The 24,550-nt window shown below is 41.8% G+C and overlaps 2 protein-coding genes across 2 annotated transcripts in view; both read right to left on the bottom strand.

Moving 5' to 3' along the window:
* Positions 1-3,570, bottom strand: part of b3gnt2l (UDP-GlcNAc:betaGal beta-1,3-N-acetylglucosaminyltransferase 2, like) — a 62,392-nt gene extending 58,822 nt beyond the window's left edge. Inside the window, exon 1 of the mRNA XM_034168527.1 lies at positions 3,298-3,570. The gene's annotated coding sequence lies outside the window, so the exon portion shown is untranslated. The remainder of the gene's footprint in view (positions 1-3,297) is intronic.
* A 904-nt stretch (positions 3,571-4,474) lies between these two features.
* napab (N-ethylmaleimide-sensitive factor attachment protein, alpha b) lies at positions 4,475-23,288 on the bottom strand. The gene is made up of 11 exons (XM_034168528.1): positions 23,076-23,288; positions 16,687-16,766; positions 16,475-16,591; positions 15,889-15,935; positions 9,555-9,632; positions 9,385-9,440; positions 9,117-9,201; positions 8,925-9,029; positions 8,774-8,842; positions 6,930-6,980; positions 4,475-5,148 (listed from the first exon to the last, which is right to left on the bottom strand). The coding sequence occupies exons 1-11, from the start codon at positions 23,171-23,173 to the stop codon at positions 5,047-5,049; spliced, it is 888 nt and encodes a 295-aa protein (XP_034024419.1). The 5' UTR covers positions 23,174-23,288; the 3' UTR covers positions 4,475-5,046.
* Between the last annotated feature and the right edge of the window lie 1,262 nt (positions 23,289-24,550).

Here is a 24,550-nt window from a genome sequence, read left to right as displayed (position 1 = left end):
AACTAAGCATGACAGATGGTGCAAACTATTCTATTCATTAATCCTATTAGCTCAACCAATAATGTGCATCACTTTTTACCAAAATTGAAGGAACATTAACTTTTGACCCCTGAACAAACTGAAACTGACGTTTGTCACCATTTTTGCTGTTTTTATCCCCTAACATCATTGAATTCAGTCATAGATATTCCAAACTATACCTTTTTGGAATCTTTGTGATCAGAGAAATAATGCGGTATAGTTTTCAACATGACTGGAGCATTTTTTAAATTTTGACCCCTGTAGCTCAATAGCGGTCAGCTCCAGGATGGCCTCATAACTGAAAATAAACAGTTAATATAGAATATGTGTGCCAAATTTGTTTTTTTTTTGTTTTGTTTTTTTATCATGCAATGCAAAATTGTTTTTCTATGCTGCCCCACTAAATAAAAATGTCACATTGAGACAATCAGTGGAGAGAACATGTTTTATTTGGGGGACTCATTTCTGGAATCACAAACAAAAAAAGAGAGAGACTGAATGGCAAAAAAGTAAATGTGGCAATCAATTCCTGCAAACAACAAAATAAATAATAGTATAAGAAGGCTGATATGTAATTTGAATGGCACACTGTGTGCATGTTACCATATTTTAGGAAGAAATATAACCTCTGTGACACTGGGTGCTTTTACATTAAATTATGCTTTGCTTTATTTTTCATTTCCACTTCACCATATGAGGCTCGACTTGCTCTGAAAAATGTGTGCGCACGAGTATTCATGTTTTACAAACTCAAGTTCATGTTTTGGGAAAACAAACGCATGGTTTTATGTGCACACAACATTTGCAAATGAGGCACTGGATGAAAACAAAAAAATGGGAGCATGACAGTTCAACAGTCAAAGAGAAGAGTCAGAAAAGCCCCTTGGCAGTTTGGTGTTTCCATCAAACTCATGTGGACCTGACTGACCCTGTGACCTTGGTACCTCAGATGATGGTTCTGTGCTCTTTCAAGACAACCACACACAAAGACTGCAACTTCTATGTTGTAACTACTGCTGGCAAACACTCTCTAAATCAATCAGCAGCGTATGAATGATTTAAGTCGTGTCACTCATGAAAGTGGCTCATTGTTTTTTCCTCAAACAAACTCACTCCAAAAAGAAAGATACATTTCATGCATTCCTTTAAGAATCATCACACCCACTTCTTCCTGGTGATCTTATCCTTACTGGTGTATGAACAACAGCCCACTGTGCACCAGAGTTTAAAACCTCAGAATGTCACCTTTCCTGTAGCGTGACAGGTAACCAGAGCAATCTGTCAACTGTGGGGGGAAAAGCACCAACATTTGCATCCATGTTCCTCTTGAGCCATTCATTCAAAATAATCCCATTAGCCATTTACATTTCAATATGTCTACCATTTTCCAAGACAGCCGTCATTTCTGGTGTACAAAAAAACATTTCACCACTGGAGAGATTTGGATGATTTTGGTCTTGAATTATATGTTTTTGACTAAATCAACATTACAATGCCAAACCTTCTGAGCGTCTTTGTGACATTTCTAGCAAAAGAAATGTACATGAAACAGGAATAATTGCAGCAGAACATTTACTGTGACCAGAGTACAAGCGTAACAGAACAAAAATATTCAACAAAGACGTTCGATCATTTGCACATGGTGGACATAAAATTGATAATCATTTATCCAGTCACATAGCGTGACACAGTGAAAGGTCAAATGCAGTGTCTGTGTCACAGACATCATCAGTCTGCCATCACAAGTTCCTCCATGTTTGTCAATTTCATTGGGCAGCACGGTGACTTAGTGGTTAGCACTGTTGCCTCACAGGAAGAAGGTCATGGGATCAATTCCCACCTGTGACCCCATGTTCTCCCCGTGTTTGCATGGGTTTCCTCCCACGTTTAAAAACATACAGGTTATGTGAATTGGAAACTTTATAAATGTCCAGGTCTCGCTTGCAAAAGAGATCTTGATTTCAATGGGACTAACCTGGTTAAATAAATTGTCTTTGTAACTGCCACCCAGTGTGTGGGGGTGGACACACCCCTCAGCTTGTTCTGTGACCAAAGTCCTGTTTCACTGGTTACAGTCATACACTTCCTTAATACCTCAGTGTAACCAATTCAAATATGATTCACCACCATTAAATGAGCTGAGAAATCAGTGTGTTCCCAAAAAACAAAAAAAAAACAAAACAGTAACATGCAGTGTGACACACACTTCTAAATTCGGAGTACTTTTAAATTTAGGGTATTGCAGGATTTGGTGACATTCCATTGCTTGTTGTGGTTGAACAATGTTCATGGTGTTTTATTTGTGCATTTCCATTAAAATGGTAAAATAAAAAAAATGGACAAGTATAAAATGATCCAAGTATCAAATTTCTGAGAGTTTCAAGATTAACTTTTGAAGCAGATCAGTGAAAAGTCAAGGTAGTGGAAAAAATAAAAACAAAATGAAAAAATTAAACAGTGAATAATTTATAATCAAATAGTACAAGAAAGTATTAGTGGTGAAATTGTGACAGTTGGAATATGGTATCTCTGCAGCCAATGTGATTAAATTTCAATTTTTTCTACCAAATTATCATTCACAAATATGTTTTCTATAAACAAAAATTTCTTTGTACAGCATTTTGATGAAGGACTTAGAAAATTATATGAACACGATTACATCATATGCTGTCATGAGGGAACAACCACCTAGAGTTTTTGTTATGCCATGCCACTCACCAGAAAAATCAATCAGGTTAAATTTTGGGCGGAGGGGAATCTAACCTCTAGTAAGTAAGAGATGGCTCTGCATGTTGAATTGGCACAGGTTTTACGCCGGATGCCCTTCCTGACGCAACTCCACATTACATGGAGAAATGTGGCAGGGGTGGGATTTGAACCGGGAACGTGCGCGAGTTTATCCACAACCAAAATAACTAGGTAAGTGATCCAAAAGTTGTGTCCCTGAACTACTGATTCGTAATTACCTGGCGGAGTATCAAGATGACGCCACGAAACCTCGGAAAAAAGCATGTGCGCGCATCGCCCCTCAGATCGCTTCACAAAAACACGTGTCGGGCTTCGTTTCGCTGTGGCTCCATCCTCTTCGTTCTTTACAGTGATGTCAAAAAAATAAACACACACCTGACGCACTGAAATAAAGCTTAGCTTTCAACTGCGCGTTATTGAGGTTACACTGCATGAAATATTTTTAACGCACAGTCACTTGTTAAAGTGTAAGAAAACCCGTTGATTAAAGCGTGTGAGTCAGAGAGCTAATAACGTGCTGTACCTTACCTCACAGTGCTGCTTCAGCCCGATGCAGAAATCATAAGCAACGGCGAGGGAGCAGCACAGGTTTTTGACGACGCCACACCCTGTTTCCCCTCCCGTTCTCAACCTGCCTACCGGTTGTTTACTTCAACAACAAAGACACTTCCCTGAAGGATTTAACAACACCCTGAGCACCTGGATCCGGATTAACCAGGTCCACTGCTTCAGAGAAACCATCAGGCTGCTCTTCAAAGTGCGGCAGCCTGAATGAGGCTCGGCTCCAATACACTAAAAAGGTGTGCAGGACTGTTCAGGCCACGGCGCGCGTAGGCCACGCCCCCTGACGTCAGCCCCCCCATTAAACGACTGTTCAATCGTCAGACACTTTTATTATTATTGACAAAAGTCCTGTACATCAACAGTGTGACGATCCATAAAGCTTCTTCGACATGTTGCAGCCATTAAAAACGTCTTTTTTTTTTTAAACCAGCCTGGTTAATTATGACACAAAATGGATGCAACTACACATATGAAAGAAAAAGTAAGACATTTAATAAAGCCCTCCTGTACAGTGGGAAGTGGCTCCTCTGCTTTCCTCTATTTGTATCAAACCATACCACTCAGAGCTCCTCCCAGACAAAAACAAATACGCTTTTTTTTATGTCTGCAGAAATGCAACTTTTGTTTTCGTCCCCATTTTTCATGTAATGAAGTGAAACAGCTAAGATTTCTACTGTGCACACAAGAAGTCGAAATTCTCCTTGTAGTAGAAAGCACTTGATCGTTGCCAAAATAATCCATCCACTAAGCAAGTGTGGGATATAGAGATGCTGACTAAACAGCATGATTATTGCACATATGTGTTGTAGACTGGTCTTTTAAATCACAACACAGTGTCACAGAGGTGACACACTGACTGAAGGACTTCCACAAACTGAATATACCTGCCGACAATGTTGTTTCAAACCAGTCCCAGCATTGCAGACGACAGGTAACTCTGCCACTGCAGGAGCACCACATTCAGCATCTTCACTGAATAAAGATAATTTTTTTCCAAGTTTATCTGCACTGCACTTTTATTGTGACCAGTCCAAGACACACTGGTGCAGTAATCCTGTTGTTTAATCAGCATCGTGATACGGTTCACCAGACAGGTGGATGGAACATCTTTGCAAAAGTCAAGTGCTCACCAACACAGAAGAAGCCTTAAATCTTTTACTTCAACTCATTAAAAACAGAAGAGCATGTATATTTTTGGTGCGTATATATTTCAACACAAACTGATATCAATATCACAGCACTCAGGAGGAAATAATAATAATCTATCCGAGCGCTTTAGTGAACATTTTTTGGTGATCATCTGTTCTGCAAAGCACAGTTTCGAAAAGAGAATTTTGTATTTGTTAGTAAAATGTTTGTTCTCTATCCAGCTGCACTTCCTTTTTCATAACATGGGAGGAAAAAAGTGCTGGTATTTAGTATTGCAGCTCAGTCATGAATATTTAACTGATTACCTCTATCATAACATACATTAAGCATGTGTGCACTCAAGAACATAGTGTTGATGTCCATCAAGATCATTTTAGGAGCAGTCACAAGTTATTGAGTGGATTAAAAGGCCAGGAAAAAAAAAAAAGAAAGAGCCACTGCACATGGTAGAAGGAATCAAAGGGTTAATGGTCATCAAAATAAGGTTGACTGCTGCAAGGGTTGAAATGAGCTCAAGGCAAAACAGGATGTAAATCCATGTTTGAGGAAGAGCAGCGAGGCAAATCAGCGGAGGTCGTTTTCATCGTCCTGTATGGTTTTCTTGATGCGGAGCAGCATGGTGGTGAGCCACTGGTCCAACCGTGAAATGGTGTCATATTCCTTCACCTGAGACATGAGCAGACAGGGTCACGCTCAAACGGGGAAAACTCACTCTTCAAGTTCATAACCTGTCCTCATGCTTGGATTGTATCAGTGCACACCAACTATTTATTCTTGTGATTATTTCTAAATCCCTTCTCACAATGAAAATGTTAGAGGCCTACAAAATATTTCATCCAGTCAATCATGGTTGAGATAGTTTTCAGGCTGCAACACCTCATTTACTGGATACCCACAGGCAACATTTCTACTTGCATATGGCAGCAAATCATTTCTGATTAAATACCTGAATGAACAAACCAGTCAACTCCTGCACTGCAGAACCCAATGTATAAACAGCTTCGTTCATACATGCAACTAACTAGTACGGGTAAAAAGAAATAAAAAGTCCAGTTATGTCCCAATCAGGTCCATGTGCCTCCGTTTGCCACCAGACTGGGGTTAAAATGAAACAATAAAGCTGTGCTTGTTGCTTAAGACTATTACCATTAATTTAAGGCATTTAATAAAAATGTCACATTTATACTAATTCAGAATCTAAACCATTTGATAATACTGCATGTTAATTTAATTTTAAGCAGGCTCACTTCAAAAAGCAGATGAATGAGGGACGCTTCAGAGAACCCAATGGTAACTGTGAGCCTGGCCGAAATAAATGTATCACACTCCTATTTATTGCTGATCGATTCAATGGAACCCAGAGATATTCAGCAACTTGGAGATGATGATGTATTCATCTGCTGACATACAGATTAAATAAATTAATAATTCTAAATTGGGTATGAAACAGCTTGTGACTATGTCAGAGAAGTAACCCCAAAAACACTCCTGCTGGGGGAGACTGTAAAGGCCCCCTGACACTTGCATGACTTTGATCCATGGCAGCTGTGTTCCACAGGTGCCGCGAGTTGTGTGCTGGACACTGTGTATATAAAATAATTATTTTGTAGCAGATAATTCATTTTCTCTTTGAGTTGGCTGTTGGAAACCCCTCTAAATCGCTTCTGGAATAACAGCGGACTGTTCCAGCTGGAGCGCGCTGAATGAGGTGGAGAAAGCATTTGGAGCCACCTAAAAAGGTAAGTTATTTTTCATGTTTACATTGTCATGGCTTGGAAAAACAGTTGCGCGTTCTTTCCTTCTTGTGTGCAGCTGTAAAAGTATGTTTGTGATAGATCTGACATCTCGTTATAATCGTTCAGACGAGCTACGCCGTGATGCGGTGCACTGATGCAATCACTCAGACTGTTCACTTTTTTACTCAACTTGAGCTGCGTGTGCCATCTCACACACCATCAAGCATCAATGCGCATCAACACAGTGTTGGCGAGCAGATCGCACAACGTTCACAGCCATTTCATGTTTATTGAACGACGTTGATGCGTGAGAGATTTTTTTGAACATTTCAAAATTCTCTTTGCACACATCTCACATTCAGTGTACACCAGTTCACAGCGGGTTTACTCACCAGTACGACAATGTGTACGGGTGCGCGAGTCAAAGTTGTGCAAGTGTCAGGGGGCCTTAATGAAATATACAGTAAAATTGTTGCTTCCTTTGTTTGTTTTACTTCTTATTAGGTCATAGAAATCTCAGTGTTTTGAGTTTTTGCTTGTTTTGTTTTTTAAGGAAATACAGGACAAAAGAGAACTGGAGTCATCTGTAAACATGTGAACCAGGAATATTTTAAACACATCTGAGGAAATTCTTCTGGGTTAGAAACTGTATCCAGCCCCGAAAAACATATGCCGAGAGTATTCTGTGCTGAAAGAAAATGATTCACTCACCGAATCGGTGTAAGCATCCACATTCTGTTCTTCATAAGCATCTAGAAGCTTCTAATTAAAGGAAACCAAGAACACTGCATCAGAAACAAAAAAATGTATCTGCATCAGCAAAAGCTTAATTCACAGAGGAAAAACACAGTTGGAATCTAACTATATCACTGATCTTGATGAACATGGTTTTATTTTCTAGTGTTAGCGCTGTGTCTTACTGTTTGTGTTGCAACAGAAAACAACCAGTCAAAGTGCTGCACATCAGTATCTCCTGTGATGTGCAGGATTAGCATTGACTTTTTATAGGGCCCCTTCACACATAGCACTAATAAGTAGGAATCAGGGCGAATCACGGCGAAACAGCGCAAATGAGAAAACCACGAAAACATCGAGCTGGTGTCAGGAGAGACACATGGCTGGGTAGGCGTGAACGATCCCACTGCGACAGTTTCATGGACGTGCACGAAACCTTCACAGCAGGAACACAGTGCGAGCAGCTGGAGCATGTGGAACGACATTGCGCAGCTGCTGTGGCAAAAAATAAAAATAAGAAATACATGCCACCCGTGGGATTCGAACCAGCAATTTACAAAAGCTCTGATTAACAGACAGAAACTTCACCACTGCACTACTATCACTGTGTTATAACAGGAACGTAAAATGCCTGAAATCAAGAAGTAGATAAACGTATTAAAAAAATAAAACCACACACCATAAAAAAAAAAAAAAAAACACAGCATTGTACTGAATCCCTCTTAACGACTAAACAATACAAGTATGAACCGTCTGTTCCTCTGTAGATAACCCATGACCACAGACGTACAGTCATGAAATGACATGAATGAAGCAGTTTACTCTCATGTCCACATCTGCTGGCCCGGCATGTCCAGCCCGACACGCGTGTCCTGTGGACGGTGCACCGCAGGACAGACACCAGGTAATCTGGAACAGAGCTCACGTAGGTGACGTGACACTCAGATCACCCGCTGTGTGTTATGATCCGATGGTCCGCATCACCTGAGGTAGCCTGTCAATGTGCACAGTGTGCGCTCGCTTGCTCGCTGCAGCCCGTCGCAACAGCGATATATATATTTTTATATATGTCCATGTGAGGACAGCAAGTAGACACACGTGTGTCACAGTGGACAGTTGTTAGGTCATGTCCTTCAAAACACGGTACGTGCTCCCCAGATGGGACATCCAGAACCAGAGATCTCCACAGCTGCTGCTGTCGGCAGCCACACCCCATCAGTTCAGTGCACACACCAACGTGTCACTCTGTTTCTGTGTTATATTAGCGGTTTATGCACGTGCACTCTCACCCCCGGCACGCCACATTTACGGATTGGGGGGGCGCAACATGTGCAATTTACACACACGGCAAATGTGTTGTGGGAGGAGCCAACACTCTGGCACACCACATGTGTTGCTGTTTTGCAACGCCACCACTCATGGGGGCACCTAGACAAATTTCACAGCCAGCTCAAAAGTGATTGTCTGCTCATTATTTTTGTGGTAACAGCATGAATGGTCACACATTTTCTAGGTGTCAGGCAAGCAGTGTTGGAAGTTCATGTGTGTCACCTGGAATTTGTCCGACACCTGCCATGAGATGGATCAAATGGGCTCTCACAGGGCACTCTGGCTTTCAGCCACTGGTGTGCCCAAATAGTTGTAGCGATAGCGGTATGAGGCGTTAGAGGCAGCTACGATTTTTCACAAATGATATGCAATTCCTCCTTCGTGCGCAAGTCAGCTTAAATCATGTTATGTGTGAAGGGGCCCTTAATGTTGCTGAGATAATATTGGAGCCAAAGCAACAACAAAAATAAAAACAGCAACAGCAACACTACCTTCAGCAGCTTGCATTCCCGAGAATCTGAAAAGGCTGGAAACATTTCTTCATACTTCTGTACGGCGAGCTGGTTGACAAACGGTGCATGTTAGAGCAGCAGCTCATCTTACAGTGCTGAAACTAAGCCTCTGTGCCGCGGGCTGACTTACTTTAGCATTCAGCATATCGACACAGAAGTGACAGAGTGCTGCCTTAAAGAAGTGATCCTTCGCACTGTATTTGAGCAGCGTGCTGTCCATGGCGTGAGTTCCAATCTGAAATTACAGATTAAAATCAGCAGGACTGACAACTTCGCCCTTATGGCCTCTGAACGCTGGTTGACAGGTTCGGTGTTTCCACACCTGTTCATAGATCTCTATCGCTTTTGGATACTGTTCCAGCTGAGCTGCATAAGTCGCAACTTTCAGAAGGCACTTGTTGGCTGAACTGTAAAAAAAAAAAAAAAAAAAAAACAGCTTCTAAGGAAACACATTATATACACACACACACACACACACACACAGGAGCCAAAAATCACTGACACCTTGTCTGAAAACAATGTTTAAAAGGAAAAAAAAAAACTCAATAAAAACAATGCATTCAAAATATTACTAATTTAAAAACGGTCACCTGGTGGATTCTTCACCTTTGTAATAATCTGCTGCCTGCTCATAGTGAGCTACAGCCTGAAATCCAAAGACAAACAAGCACTAAATAAACAGTAACTACAGATTAAAAACATGAACATTGTTTTAAAGAAAGCCTTTTCTTAAACAGTACAGACACACATTCCATCTGACCTTGTCAATGTCCACAAGCTCTGTTTCATAGATCTCAGCAATGGTGATGTGATGTTTGGCAGCGATGGTGAAGCGGCCCTACAACATATACGAAAAATAAAATAAAACAAGAAAGAAGGGCACATGTTAAGACTTCATACATCCACCAAGACCTCCCCCTCCCTTTTTTTTTTTTTTTTTTTTTTTTTTTTTTTTAAATGGGGAAGAAAACAAAAATCTTTACAACTTCCTGCTCCCAGCCCATCATGCAGTTCCAGTCACAAATCAATTTAGGGCCCTGTCACACCTTGACAATTAGCCAGCATATGCTGACAGCCACGTTTCCAGCGAGCGGTCTGGGTCAGTATGGTACGGGTTGGAATGGATAAGTCTGGCTTGGTTTGCATTTCCACTGCCAGCAGAACCTTTTATCTGGTTGGCGGAGCACACAGATGTTGACAACCACGTCATTGAGTGCACATAACATGTTGAGGGGCAAGTCCCCTCCACACGGAAGCCAAAGAGACTAATGTAACTTTTTTAATTTTATTTTATTTTTGTCTTGGTGGATCATGGGATTTATAGTCATCACGTGCAGAATGCTGAAGAGTCGAATAATGTCTGATAAACGCTAACGTGAATGAATGAGGAGCTGTAACTCTTTCAACTTTTAAACCTTTTCACTGGATAGCTGTGCTGTTGAGAATGAGATCCTCACACTGAAAAATGATACTGAGATGAAATCCAGAGCAACACCTGGCTTAAACATCCAATTTTGGAGTCTAATGCAGAAAGCAGTGGTGGGCACAGCTAACCAAAAAGTTAGCTTCGATAACAGACAATCAGCTAACTGAAAACTTATCTTTTATAAAGCTAAACTGATAAACCACCCCAAAATTTATTCGAAGCTACAGCTAAACCACTAACTTCCAGTAGTATTGTCTCCGGGACACTTGCAACTACTAACAAGCTGATTTTGAGTTTTAACACCACGATCACTTCTGGTAGCATCAAAGGCGACCACAGACCCTAACGATGAGTCAGCACTTCTGTCTTTGAGAGCCCTGCCCACTGCTGGAAGCTCCTGTTTACTACATAACTTCCAGCAGAGAAGCAGTTGAGAGGAGCAGCAAAGCTCAAATCTCTACTCAATAACAGCATCACCGTGAGGCGTAGGTCTTGGAAAATAAAGCAGTGCTCACTTATGGTTTTGAGTTATGAATAAAATTAATACCGACAGAATAACTCCATTAATGTCAATTCCGTCATTTGTAAATAATGCACTAATTCTGAAGTTTTGTAACAAACACAGACAGATGCCAAAGGGATTATGGATAAAATGTGCCTCCGCTAACACTTCATTCTATGTAAAAACCAACACGTTAATGTGATGTGTGTGTTGGTGTTTACATATAAAATGTGCTTTTGTAAAACATGCCATTTTTTTATTTGTAAAAGAAAAGGAATTTGCAAACAAAAGCCAAGTTGTGATTCGATAACTGTCTAATATAACCAGTGTGAAAATAAATAGAACACTGCCATCTACTGGTGCTCAGACGCTCAGTACTTAGGGCGAATAATGCCATGAACACTACTGGCCAGTAGATGGCAGTCGAGACGGTGAAAACTTGCCTGAGTTTTGTATGAAACTGAGTTTCATACAGCTTAAATATATTACTCTGGAACAAAGACGACAGACAGTGTTTGACATAAGCAAGACGTTAAAGAGCAGGAATCAATTGCAATGATTAAAATTGAAAATAATGGAGAAGCAACCTGGGCTTCTTCTGACATTTTTACATAAAACAAACAATAACAACGTCTGTAAACCCAGTGAATATATTCACGAGTTTTAGGCACAATATACAAAGAATTTCATGCTGTTGTCCATGTGGAGCCTGATCAGAGCGTCTCAAATGCATTTCTTCTGTCATGAATGTAGAGATTACCCATAATGCACTGGGCACAGCATGCCCACACTAAAACCTTCAAAATTAGTGCATTACTTTAAAAGTAAAACATATATCTGATATTTTCACTTTATAAAACGTCAGACATGACTTTAACTTAAATAACTTGTCCGAAATTAGTTTCGTTAAAATTTTAACCACAAGTTAAAACTGTATGCCTCTGGATGACTTGGGTGATATTGCCAGCGTATCAGTATTGGGTCAAAAGAAATGAGCTTTTTTCTTTTCTATAACCAGCTCTCCTTTGCCTGCAGAGGATAGAGCGGTTTCTTCTAGAAACAGCTCTCCTTTGTTTGTAGAGGATACAACTGCGCATCTACTACAAAACATTTAACAGGTAGGTACTCAACTCATTTTAGACTTCATAAATGTTTGTAACTTAAGCTTTGCTTACTACCTCTGCAAAAATGTAAGCAGTCTAAAAATTATCGGACCAAAACTTATCGGAAGATAATTGGTCCGGTGATGAGTTTCAAAGTTAACTGAAAAACTAATCCAATAATGAAAACATTATCTTCGATAATTAGCAGTTCACGGATTAGTGGAACTGTGCCCAACACTTGTAGAAAGAGAAATACCCCAACCTCAGATAAACTGCACAGAATTTGACTGCACTTTTTGGATAAACTTATCTGTGTGTCTGCCTTTTCACACATGAAAATCATCAAGTCAAAACAGAGATCCACCATGACAGATAACCACCTTGCGGCCTGCTTACAGCTGGCACTCAGCTCCTACTGTCCGGATTACGAGAGACTTGCTGCCTCCTCTCGGTGCCAGAAACCCCACTAAAGTAGGGAACAACTTTTCCAGCTTGAATTAAGGATTGTATTATTCGAGTTGTTTCTTGTGTTGTTACAGGCCATTCCTAGGCCTACTTGTGCTTATTCTTTGCACCACACACATTTACTGCAATAATATATTATTACTGTTAAAACTTTATATTTGTGTCAAAAATTGTGTTATTATATTCGTGCACAATAAACTGCAGCTACGCTACAGCATTCAGTGTGGCTTGGTAGATCACTGTCAACTTTAAAAGTAGAGCCTGAGTCCTGGAGAAACTGCAAACAGAAGCTGTGGAGATCTGTGTGCACGTCTGTGGACCCACCTGCTCTGGTTCCTCGTCCAGAACAAAAGAGGGATCATCTCCTTCATCATCAGAACCTACACTGTCTGAGGACACGCTGTGCTCCATCTTGCTCCAATTAAAAAAAAAACCCTGTGGTGTTCCGTGGTCACTGCAGTATCACTGTATTCCTTTACTAAGCCATATATATTGATTTATAACAGAAAACTGCCAAAAGGGGGAATAAATATAAGTGTAAAAATGACTGAATACGAGGTCTGTTAGAAAAGTAACGGACCTTTTTATTTTTTGCAAAAACTATATGGATTTGAATCATGTGTGATTGCATCAGCCAAGCTTGAACCTTGTGCGCATGCGTGAGTTTTTTCATGCCTGTCGGCTGCGTCATTCGCCTGTGAGCACACCTTGTGGGAGGAGTGGTCCAGCCCCCTCATCGGATTTTCATTGTCAGGAAATTGGCTGATTGACTGCCGCTTTGCTTCTTCAAAATTTTTTCAGAAAGTGTGAGAGACAGCCAAGTGGAAACCATTTGGAAAATTCAGATGGCTTTCGGTGAAGATCTTATGGGGATCACACAGATTAAGGACAATTACAACTGAATTAAAGATGGCCCACAGTGGCGGATGGGGCGCCACGCGGCGATCGACAGGCTCAAAGGACCAGATCATTTCCAAAGTGAACGCTTTGTTGATCCGGGACGTCATCTGACTACCAGAGAAATGGCAAGACAGCTGGACATAGCACTTTTTCAGCACATTCCACTGTTACAGGAGTTTTTGTCATGAAAAGACGTGCGGAGGACTTCGCGCGTCGGGACGGAGGCGCAGGGCACAGAACAAAAAGCAACACCGTGATGAAGCCTCACAGGACATGTTGTGGCATGTCCAGCTCGTCCACAATTTCTCGGATAGTCACACGACTGAAAAGCCACCGAAAGCCGTCTGAATTTTCCAAATGGTGCAAGAGCTGGGCATGTTAGGGCTTGTCCTGTGAGACCAACACGGAGGTGCTTTCGTCCCACACCATGAGCAGCTCCGTGGCGAATTTCTCCGCTCCTCTTTCCATTACAAAAACTCCTGTAACAGTGGAATGTGCCAAAAAAGTGCTATGTCCAGCTGTCTTGCCATTTCTCTGGTAGTCAGACGACGTCCCGGATCAACAAAGCGTTCACTTTGGAAATGATCTGGTTGTTTGAGCCTGTCGATCGCCGCTTGGTGCGCCATCGGCCGTTGCGGGCCATCTTTAATCCAGTTGTAATTGTCCTTAATCTGTGTGATCCCCATAAGATTTTCACCGAAAGCCATCTGAATTTTCCAAATGGTTTCCACTTGGCTGTGTCTCATACTTTCTGAAAAAATTTTGATGAAGCAAAGCGGCAGTCGATCAGCCAATTTCCTGACAATGAAAATCCGACGAGGGGGCTGGACCACTCCTCCCACAAGGCGTGCTCACAGGCGAATGACGCAACCGACAGGCGTGAAAAAACTCACGCATGTCGTTCAAGCTTGGCTGATGCAATCACACATGATTCAAATCCATAGTTTTTGCAAAAAATAAAAAGGACCGTTACTTTTCTAACAGACCTCGTATATCAGAGCAGTAAATTCATCAGTGCGTGTGAACGCGCATTGACTCATGTGCGGTTATTTCAACCAGCCGCAGCTGATCCACAATGTGAATTCTGCCTTCCAGAACAGCTCTTTATAAAATAATTTTAATTATCTAGCTGTGGCCACATGTATATGAGGGCTGGATTGTCATTCCTACACTCATGTTGTTATATTTAATAAAACTAATAAGCGCACGCAGGAGCTGATGCTGCTGCTAACGCTGCATTCAAGTACCGTCGGAAATTACACACCTTTTTTGTTGTTTCAAATTCAGCAGTTGCTTGTGGCAAAATAATTAATTGTATCCACAAAAAAGATTAATTCTGGCCTATATAAGGCACCTGAGCCCATTGAAGCTGACCCCCCCACCCAGATAAAAAAAAAAATCCAAGCAAACAGGCTGAGTTTGCCCTGTAATTTCCGACAGTACATGAACACAGCAGCAGCCTCAGCGCTCACAAACCAGCTTCTGCACTGTATGAAAACATTCAGCTGGTCGAACGAAGTTAAGCTAAACAAAAACATTTCAAAAACTAAAGAAACGATTAAAAAACATCAAGAACGCCAGCAAAATCAAACACGGACGAAATAAGGTTTTCGTTGGCCATCGTTCAAATTTTTCAACAGTTTAAAACTCCTGACGAAGTGCCAGCTGCAGAAGCTGTGCGAAGGTTAAACGATGGCAACGAAAGTCAACGAAAGTCCAGATTTCTTGTTTCGCCAGGGCTTCATTGCCCTTTGTTAAGTGCCGTGTGACTGGGCCATTATGTGTTTGATGTAAACTGTGATATACAATGAAAAAAACTGGAGATTGGCATAATATTTATTTAGAGGATGTGACAAACAGTGACCATAAAAAGTCGGTCACGGTCACCAGCCTTCAAAACAAATGCAAGCACTGGTGACCTTGAAACGGAGGTCAAGGCCACCAGCCTTCGAACTCATGCGAAGTACTCCTCCAAGGCATATACCCACCAAGTATGAAGTTTCTACGAGCAAAAGGTGCCGAGCTACGTTGTGGCAAAGGATTTGACAGTTGTGACTATTGGTGACCTTGAAAAGTAGGTCAAGGTCACCAGCCTTCAAACACATGTTAAGTACTCCTCCAACGCATGTACCCATCAAATATGAGGTTTCTCCAAGCAATAGGTGCCGAGCTACATTGTGGCGAAGGATTTGACAGTTGTGACCATTGGTGATCTTGAAAAGCAGGTCAAGGTCATTGGCTTTCGAACCCATGCGAAGTACTCCTCCAAGGCATGTACCTACCAAATATGATGTTTTGCGAGCAATAGGTGCCGAGCTACTTTGCGGCGAAGGATCTGACAGCAGTGACCACTGGTGACCTTCAAAAGTAAGTCAAGGTCACTGGCCTTCGAACCCATGCAAAGTACTCCTCCAAGACATGTACCCACCAAATGTGACGTTTTGCGAGCAATAGGTGCCAAACTACGTTGGGGCAAACGAATTGCGGCCGGACAGATGGACAGACGGACAATTTATATGCCCCGCCGCGCGGGGCATAAAAATGATTTCTGCATTTAATTTGTATTCAACATATTTTCCGACCTTTTGGAAATGAAGGTCTGTGTGACCTTAGGGGAGCTGGAACACACCTCAGTGTGTGTCACACAGACCTCTACAGGTTTGGTCCCCCCAAGAACGTAACGCAAGTAAAGACTCACCATATCAGTGTAAATCTCAATAGCTCTGTTTAGGCAGTTTATGGCCTCTGTTGGGAAGAGAAAAAATTATTAAGGCCAGACCTCTGAAATAACACATGTAGAGAATCAATGAGTATGTGTCCACAACTAACATCAAGTAAAACTGCATTCCTCAATCGTCAAAATAAAAAGCAAGCAGCAAAAACGGCCAAAGGGTACGATTAGCATTATGTCTGTGAATACAGAATACACATAACATACATACAACCCACGAAGAAGGAAACAAAAAAAGAAGCAGAAATTAAATTGTGTGAAAATAAATAGCACAGACACAAGAAAGTACAAGAAAATGACCCATCTGTTCAGATGTCCAAAAAGAGTTGATGCCAGTTTTTGTTGACATTTTTCTGCTAAACCAAATTTATGGTACACTTGCTGACCTTTGTTTAGTTAACTGACGTACTGGACACTAAGTCAGTAACAGCCTTAAAGCTCTTGAGATGGACAAACACACTGATGCTGGGTTCACGCTGACGTCTAGCAGAGCAGGTAAAGCTGCTGAAGTCAACAGCAGTCACAGAACTTAGACATGATGAGTAATGATTACCTTGTGGATCTGCTTTTTTGAAGGCATTACCAGCATCTATGAGGTTTGTTGCTGCGTCATGTTTGCTTTGCATCTGCAGGTGAAGGTGAGCAGCTTTGGAAAAGGCGTTTCCTGCAGCTGAACAGAAGCCACAATTGGCATTACAAGGACATTAAACATTCAGCACATCACAAGGGTGATCAATAGACTTTTTAAATGGAATCTATTCTTACCACACCAGTTTTTTGCCATCTTGTACATGTTGGCAGCTCTTACATACATGTCACAGGCCTCTTCGATCCTGGAGGAACCGCTAATTAAAAACACACACACAAATTTAATTACTGTGAGCATATAAATAAAATAAACAAAGGGGACAAAACATTCACAATAACAATTATCCTCATCAATTATATGAAATTATTATCAAGCAATTTTGAAATCCATTGCTCATGAATGTAACTTAAAACTACAAATTAATTGCTTACACACACCACCAGTCAACTTTTCTCTTTTCCAGAAACTTATCTCTTTTCTGTCCCAATTAGCACTAATTGCTGGAATAGTCCCGAGATACGTAAGACCCCGAGATACTTATGTATCTTTTTAAGTATCTTAAGTATCTCGGGGTCTTGTTCACGAGTGAGGGACGGATGGAGCGTGAGATCAATAGACGGATCGGTGCAGCATCTGCAGTGGTGCGGTCACTGTATCGGACCGTCGTGGTGAAGAGAGAGCTGAGTAGGGGGGCAAAGCTCTCGATTTACCGATCGATCTACGTTCCGATCCTCACCTATGGTCATGAGATTTGGCTCATGACCGAAAGAACGAGATCGCGAGTACAAGCGGCCGAGATGAGTTTCCTCCGCAGGGTGGCTGGGCGCTCCCTTAGAGATAGGGTGAGGAGCTCGGTCACTCGGGGGGGAGCTCGGAGTCGAGCCGCTGCTCCTCCACGTCGAAAGGAGTCAGTTGAGGTGGCTCGGGCATCTTTTCCGGATGCCCCCTGGACGCCTCGCTGGAGAGGTGTTCCGGGCTCGTCCCACTGGGAGGAGGCCCCGGGGAAGACCCAGGACACGCTGGAGGGACTACATCTCTCAGCTGGCTTGGGAACGCCTTGGGGTTCCCCCGGAGGAGCTGGGGGAGGTGTGTGTGGATCGGGAGGTCTGGGCGGCTTTGCTTGAGCTGCTGCCCCCGCGACCCGACTCCGGATGAAGCGGAAGAAAATGGATGGATGGATGCTGGAATAGCAGATTGCCATAATGGAAAATGCACCCTCACTGACACTAGATGGCACCACACAAGCTTCTGCTTATGCAATATTTTGCTGTTCATCTGCTCGGTGTCACTATGACTGCAGCTCAGTCTTTTTGTATTCTGTGAATTTGATTCACATATTTACTGAACAATTTAGTTTTAAGTATAAAACCTTTATTGCTCAAACCACTCAAGTCTGGTTTTTGAATCATCTGTCTGTTGTGGCTATGTTTGATAGAATATTCAAGACTGACTGACCTGACTGTGGATTGTTAACCCTCTGGGGTCTGAGGGGATTTTTTGGACAGTTCACTCGCCTTGCATAAATGTTTTATTATTGCTGTTAACAGATCTCCCTGCAATCAAGTTTTATGTCTCTTTATTTTCAGGACAACCTGTGCTTTCAGAATATATATGTTTTTGTTGTGTTTTATAAGTGTAATAAAGGTTTACAATCAAAAATAGGCAAGGAAAAAAAAGCGAAAAATAATTTTCCACACACATTTATTCAAAACACACAGCAAACTATAATAAACAACTGTTTTGACACTTTAAAAAGGTAATTTGGGGTCTTATGTGAAAGCCTGTACAACAGAAAGGTTCAAACATGCACATTTTGAACAATACATACAAAATGGTCTATGCATTGTGTCCATTGTCCATTGATATGGTAAACAGTGCTTTACACAGTGAAAGCAACAGAGTTATCCAGTAACATTCACATGCAAACTAGTGGAGCAATCCTGATAGTTACACACTCTTTGTTTGAGCACGTGAGATTGTCATCAGAGGCTCTCCGTGTGCTCCTACCTTCACTGATCGCGGTGCGTAATGGCGCAGGGCAACACTGAGTATGTACTAATAGTATGTACTCATTGGAGCACACAGGTGGCTATTCAAACGGGCCAACTAGTAACATATCACTCCTGAAAATGATCTTTGGCTTTTCACGTGAGGTAAATCTGCCCTACAATTGGATTTTGGAAAACCATGCGACGGTGAACCAATTCCGATTGGACACTCATATTGCGCACGTCATCACACAGCTCCTATGAGGAGTACAAAGATAGCCGATGGCTGGCTCGAAAGTCCGCGGAGTTAACTTTTCAGCAAAAAAGTAAGTTTCTATCTCATATCATTCAAAAGTTATTTATAATTTAGTAAAGCTTGGTCTGAGCTGTCGTATACAACGGCATCGGCCCCAGAGGGTTAATCAATATATCTTTTAAAAAACAAAGTATCGGTAGAAATGGTTTAGAATATGGTTTATAGGTTAATATACCTATTATATAGGTTTACAATTAAAATTAAATGGACAAGAAGAAGAAGATTATGGAAAAGAATGACCTGGGGTCAGTTACCCGAGTATGTGACGGATGATCCAGAATACCAAATCCTGATCTGGTCGATCTGTTTATGTCTTAGGTCTACTCCCCCAATATCTATGTGGCTACATTTCGAGAACCCAGAGTACTTATTCCTTGCATTCCAGTGGTTGCCACTTGCTTAATGTCCCCAAAATTCGTACTGAGTTAGGTAAGAAATCCTTCATGTACTTCGCACCTGCTGCCTGGAACTCACTACAGAGAACTTTGAACTTGAGGGAACTAACTTCTCTTGGAATATTTAAAAACATTATGAGGGACATAGTATCTGACTCATATCATTCTTGTTCCTGCTTATGAAGGCCCCATATTAACTCTATGATGTGACGAGATTGTATTTGTCCGTTTTATTGTTGTCTGATTCTATGTTCTCCTCTTGAAACTTTGTTTTTAAGCTGCTTTCTTGGCCAGGCTTGCCTTGGAAAAGAGATCTTTGTGTCTCAATGGGATCGACCTGGTTAAATAAAGTATTAATAATAATAATAAAATGTGAATATAAAATACTGATCTGTGAGACAAACACGGATCCATCCGTTCATTAGGTGGCTAGTGTTAAGACTTGCCCTTCACACATGTGACCCCAACAGATTTAACACAGTAAAGATACAATTACGCCTTTGCCTTTATTACAATGGGATTAACGCAATTTCGCTTTTACAGATTGTGTTTCTTTGAAGTGAATCAGTGAACAGTATTTATCTCACTTCAAAGAGGTGTGTTTGTTATAACGTATTAAGCTGTTTCCACTGAATACAAATTTGTAAAAGTTAAACAGGATACTACACTCTGATCAGTCCAAATATTGAAGTAATTCAAAGACAACTCTTGATTACTTGCATTAACTGCCAAACAAGAAACCTATCAAAATTTCTTAACAATAATGTTAGATAACAATTCTAATGCATAATAATAATAATAATAATAATAATAATAATAATAAGTACACAAGTCACATATATGAAATTTAACTCATAACTTTTTGTCATTTATATTGTCTGATAGGTGGCAGGTTGGTGGAGCAAGTTAGTGTTGTACACTGCTGCCATCTATAGACTGAATAGGTAAGCCATTCTGTCATGTCAACTCTGTTCTGCCAAGCACGTTCTACCATTCCGTCGCAGTTCTGTCAAGAGTTTGAGCCTTGAAATGCCGACCTATAGCTTTATATGGGAGGGCGCGACTATACATCACTTCCGGCGAAATGGCGAATCTGAAGGCGAGAATTCGTAGTTCACTACTGGCCGTCCAATGAAAACACACTTGGGCTGTATTGCTTGTCTACTCAAATCAACTGGTTTGGTTTTGACTCTAACTTGCTTCTAACAGCCAACTCAGCTGATGGCTCTCATTGCCTGGAACGATGAGATTTATACACCAAGCTGACCTGATATGAACCATTGTACATTAATGTTTCTGTGTAGGCTCTCAGTTGTCCAGGTGGTTTCCATAGTAGAGAAGCTTGAATCTTCGACTGGACTGGGTTGCTTGACGTGAGGACGTTTCGCTTCAAATCACAGAAGCTTCCTCAGCTAAAATTCTTGCTCTGGTAGTCTGACTTCTGTCTTGACTCTTGTAGAGAGTACTACTGCGCCCCCATCATTGTAAAGCATCAGTAGAGACTCATCAATTATTGCCTCACTTTCTGCTTAAAATAGCCTTGTCTCTGCTTAAAACTGACGGCTGTCTTGACTCTACAAGAGTCAAGACAGAAGTCAGACTACCAGAGCAAGAATTTTAGATGAGGAAGCTTCTGTGATTTGAAGTGAAACGTCCTCACGTCAAGCAACCCAGTCCAGTCGAAGATTCAAGCTTCTCTACCATTGTACATTAAGCTGACTTTATTGATGAGTCTGGCCCCTTTAAAAAGTGACCAAATTACATGCATTTCTAATCCTTTCAGTGTTATTTTCGCCACCAGAGGGCACTCACATAAAGTCTGCAGCAACCCATAGTGGCTACATAACTTGATTATTTTAATGGTGAGACCTGATCATCTCATCAGTACTTGTTTTGGGTATAACATAAACAAAAACGACACATTCCGCTCACTGTCATCCATCCATTATGAGCTGTTCCAGTGTCACTGACCAAACGGTTCCCCCATAAAAATCAGTCCGCCCTGCCTTCACTGCGCATGCGTCATTTCTGTGCATCAGCCGCGGTTCATCAATTATCACTTAATTTCTGCCTAAAACTGCACTCCAGTCATCATCTATCTCAGCGACACATTCACTGTGCCCTAGGGATGGGTACAGATAACATTTTATCGATATCAATGCCATTATCGATTCCGCTATCAATCTGATTCCTTATGATACCTCTTGTGAATTTTCTGTCTACTAAAAGTAGGCTTTACAGGTTTTCTATGTCAACAACATTTTGTTGAGTCTTACAGTAAATAAATATGAAATTGACCACTGGATCCTTGATCTCTGGACATAAATAAAAATGAACAAAATCCGTAGTTTTTGTCAAAAGCATTTTCTTTCAGACATTTTGGCATGAAGATCACTCCACACCTCTGAGCTGAACTCAGCTGGCTGCTGCGCATCAGCGCAGAACATCTCATTTTGGGAAGAAAAAATGTTTGGATCGATTGCAGTTTGTTTGTATTACAATGTTTGGAAAGAGGTGTCATTTGATTTAAATGGCGATTCGCTTTGAAGTTATTAATTCCGACCGGACTGTGTCTCAGCAGAGAGCGGCACAGCGTTTGGAGCGGTACAAACGGAACGGAGGACGTGTCGTTTCTTTCTCACAACAAGACAGGAGTCCCAGTTAGTGACTTTAACCCGCACAAAAGTGTCTAACGATTGTCATATTTTAATGGCTTTAAGAGGGGTTAAAAACGGAGCTGCTGCTTTGGAAAAGCATCAAAGCAAAGAACCAATGAAGCAATGGGTCGGAGCACTGTTTCATTGCTCCAAGCTTCAAAGCATCGCCGCGCTGCAGAAACGGTTGATTACAGATCCGCTGCAGGGTCTATAATCAACGTACAGAAATGATCATTTTCCCGAAAAACACCCCTAAAAACAACGGCCACTCTAAAGGACTGATAAGGGAATCGTTAAGCAAAAAGGCTATCAATGTCAGTGTCGAATCATTTCTTAACGATACCCGAAAAGAACCAGTTCCCGATACCCAACACTACTGTGCCCCCATCATTGTAAAGCATCAGTAGAGACTCATCAATTATTGCCTCACTTTCTGCTTAAAATAGCCTTGTCTCTGCTTAAAACTGGCTTTAGAATGATTTAAGAGGTTTTACCTTTGATGGTTAATAATCACATTATTCCCTTTGAAGGCTTTGGGTGTAGAGACTCAGTCTCAGGCGAGCTGCTGTGGTCCCAAATGACGCATGTGCAGTGAAGGCAGGGTGGACCAGTTTTTTAGGGGGGTACCGTTCGGTCTACGACACCAGATCCATTCCGCCTATAGTTCCTGCGATTAGTTGTTTCCTGTATCTACCCCCTAACTTGCCTCAAGTAAACTGGTGATTATTTGTATTAAAAACGCATATTTATTTTGTCCATTTACTTATGACCTCTATACAATGGTTCAAATTACTAATTGGTAAGTGTGATGTTAACCAAAAGTCTACACTTTAAGCACATCAAGACTGCATTATTTCAACTCCATTGTCGAGGTATAAAGATGTAGACTTTTTTACGCCACTGTCCAAATATGTACGGATCTGACTGTATCTTATACGTTACATAAAATACATCAAGACTGATTCTACACATTGTGATTGTGCATTAGCCGCTACTAGCAAAACTGTACTCAGGCACTTGGATTTGCCGTTTCAAAGCTGGTTACAAAGCTAAAGTGCATTCATGAAAACCGGTTTTTCTTAGGGAAAAAAGCAAAGAGTTGGCCAGCAGTGTCACTAACAACAACAAACTAAACTAGGCTCTCCCGCAGCTTTACAAGAAAAAAAGCTAAAGACTTAGCATTAGCTAGGCAGCTAAAATGTTACTCACCCAAAAAGCGATCCCAAAAACGACTGTGACGATTTTAATTTCTTTTCTGCATCAGCTATCAAAGCCGCTGCTTCTTTCTCTTTCGCACTATTGTCCATTTTGGTGTCTCTTTTCTTATTTTAAAGAAATGGGGCAAAGTTAACAAACTAGCTACCTGGCAAGCAACCACTTCGCCGTGTCACGTCACCAGGCCAAAAAACAAACAAACAAAAATAACACTTCTGTCACATGACACGAGAGGAACTCGTTTTGACTGATTACCAACTTATGTTTGCATTACTGCCACCACCTGTGCTGGAGAGTGCATGGCAGAAGCCAAAAATAAAAAATAATAAATTGCTGACTTGTGCAGCGTAAAGGATCCACTAGAGGGAGACACAGAACTAGTTATGATGTTGATATGAAGGCGACCCACTGATCTCTACCGAAATAAATAAGACTTTTCATAAAGATAGAGTTAATTGAACTGAAACTGTGGATCAATTAAAAATTAAAAACAATCCCCCCCCTCCCCGAGCTTTTGTCAAATTTTACAGGAGAGAAATAAATGCCGACCGGAAAAAGGTGCTTTGCCCTCTTCAGGTCGGTGGAGTTTCCTTGCCTGAAGTGGAGGGAGTTTATTATATTATGAGATTTGGCTCATGACCGAAAGAACGAGATCGCGAGTACAAGCGGCCGAGATGAGTTTCCTCCGCAGGGTGACTGGGCGCTTCCTTAGAGATAGGGTGAGGAGCTCGGTCACTCAGGAGGAGCTCGGAGTCGAGCTGCTGCACTTCCACGTCGAAAGGAGTCAGATGAGGTGGCTCGGGCATCTTTTCCAGATGCCCCTGGACGCCTCGCTGGAGAGGTGTTCCGGGCATGTCCCATCGGGAGGAAGCCCCGGCGGAAGACCCAGGACACGCTGGAGGGACTACATCTCTCGGCTGGCTTGGGAACGCCTTGGGGTTCCCCCAGAGGAGCTGGGGGAGGTGTGTGTGGATCGGGAGGTCTGGGCGGCTTTGCTTGAGCTGCTGCCCCCGCGACCCGACTCCGGAAATAAATGCGGCAGCACTGTGGCTTAGTGGTTAGCACTGTTGCCTCACGGCAAGAAGGTCATGAAGTCGATTCCCACCTGTGGCGTTTCTGTGTGGAGTTTGTGTGTTCCCCCGTGTTTGCGTGGGTTCTCTCCAGGTACTCCGGCTTCCTCCCACATCCAAAAACATGCAGGTTTGGTGGATTGGAAACTAAATTGTCTGTAGGTCTGTGTATATGTGACCCTGTGACAGACTGGCGTCCTGCCCAGAGTGTACCCCAACTCACGCCCTATGACTGCTGGAATAGGCTCCAGACCCCTGTTACCCTTAATTGGAGTAAGTGGTTGAAGATGAATGAATGAGAAATAAATGCTGTAGAGCCCACTTTGGCTGTTTTTTGTCAACATTGAGCCGTTTTTGAAAAGAATGTAAAAACAAATAGTGTAAAAAAAATTTCCAACT

This window comes from Thalassophryne amazonica, chromosome 4 (genome assembly GCF_902500255.1).
Source record: "Thalassophryne amazonica chromosome 4, fThaAma1.1, whole genome shotgun sequence".
Classification (NCBI taxonomy): Eukaryota; Metazoa; Chordata; class Actinopteri; order Batrachoidiformes; family Batrachoididae; genus Thalassophryne; species Thalassophryne amazonica.
The sequence above is the reverse complement of the archived record's forward strand: the minus strand, read 5'-3'. Positions and strand labels throughout refer to the sequence as shown.

Bases quoted from the DNA above. Each gene is read 5' to 3' on its own strand.
- napab (XM_034168528.1), bottom strand. From the start codon at position 23,173: ATGGACAATAGTGCGAAAGAGAAAGAAGCAGCGGCTTTGATAGCTGAT. The intron at 9,633-15,888 runs GTGAGTCTTTAC...TATATGTTGTAG, and splicing joins TTGAGATTTACACTGATATG to GGCCGCTTCACCATCGCTGC. The intron at 8,843-8,924 runs GTAAGTCAGCCC...TTTGTCAACCAG, and splicing joins TCGATATGCTGAATGCTAAA to CTCGCCGTACAGAAGTATGA.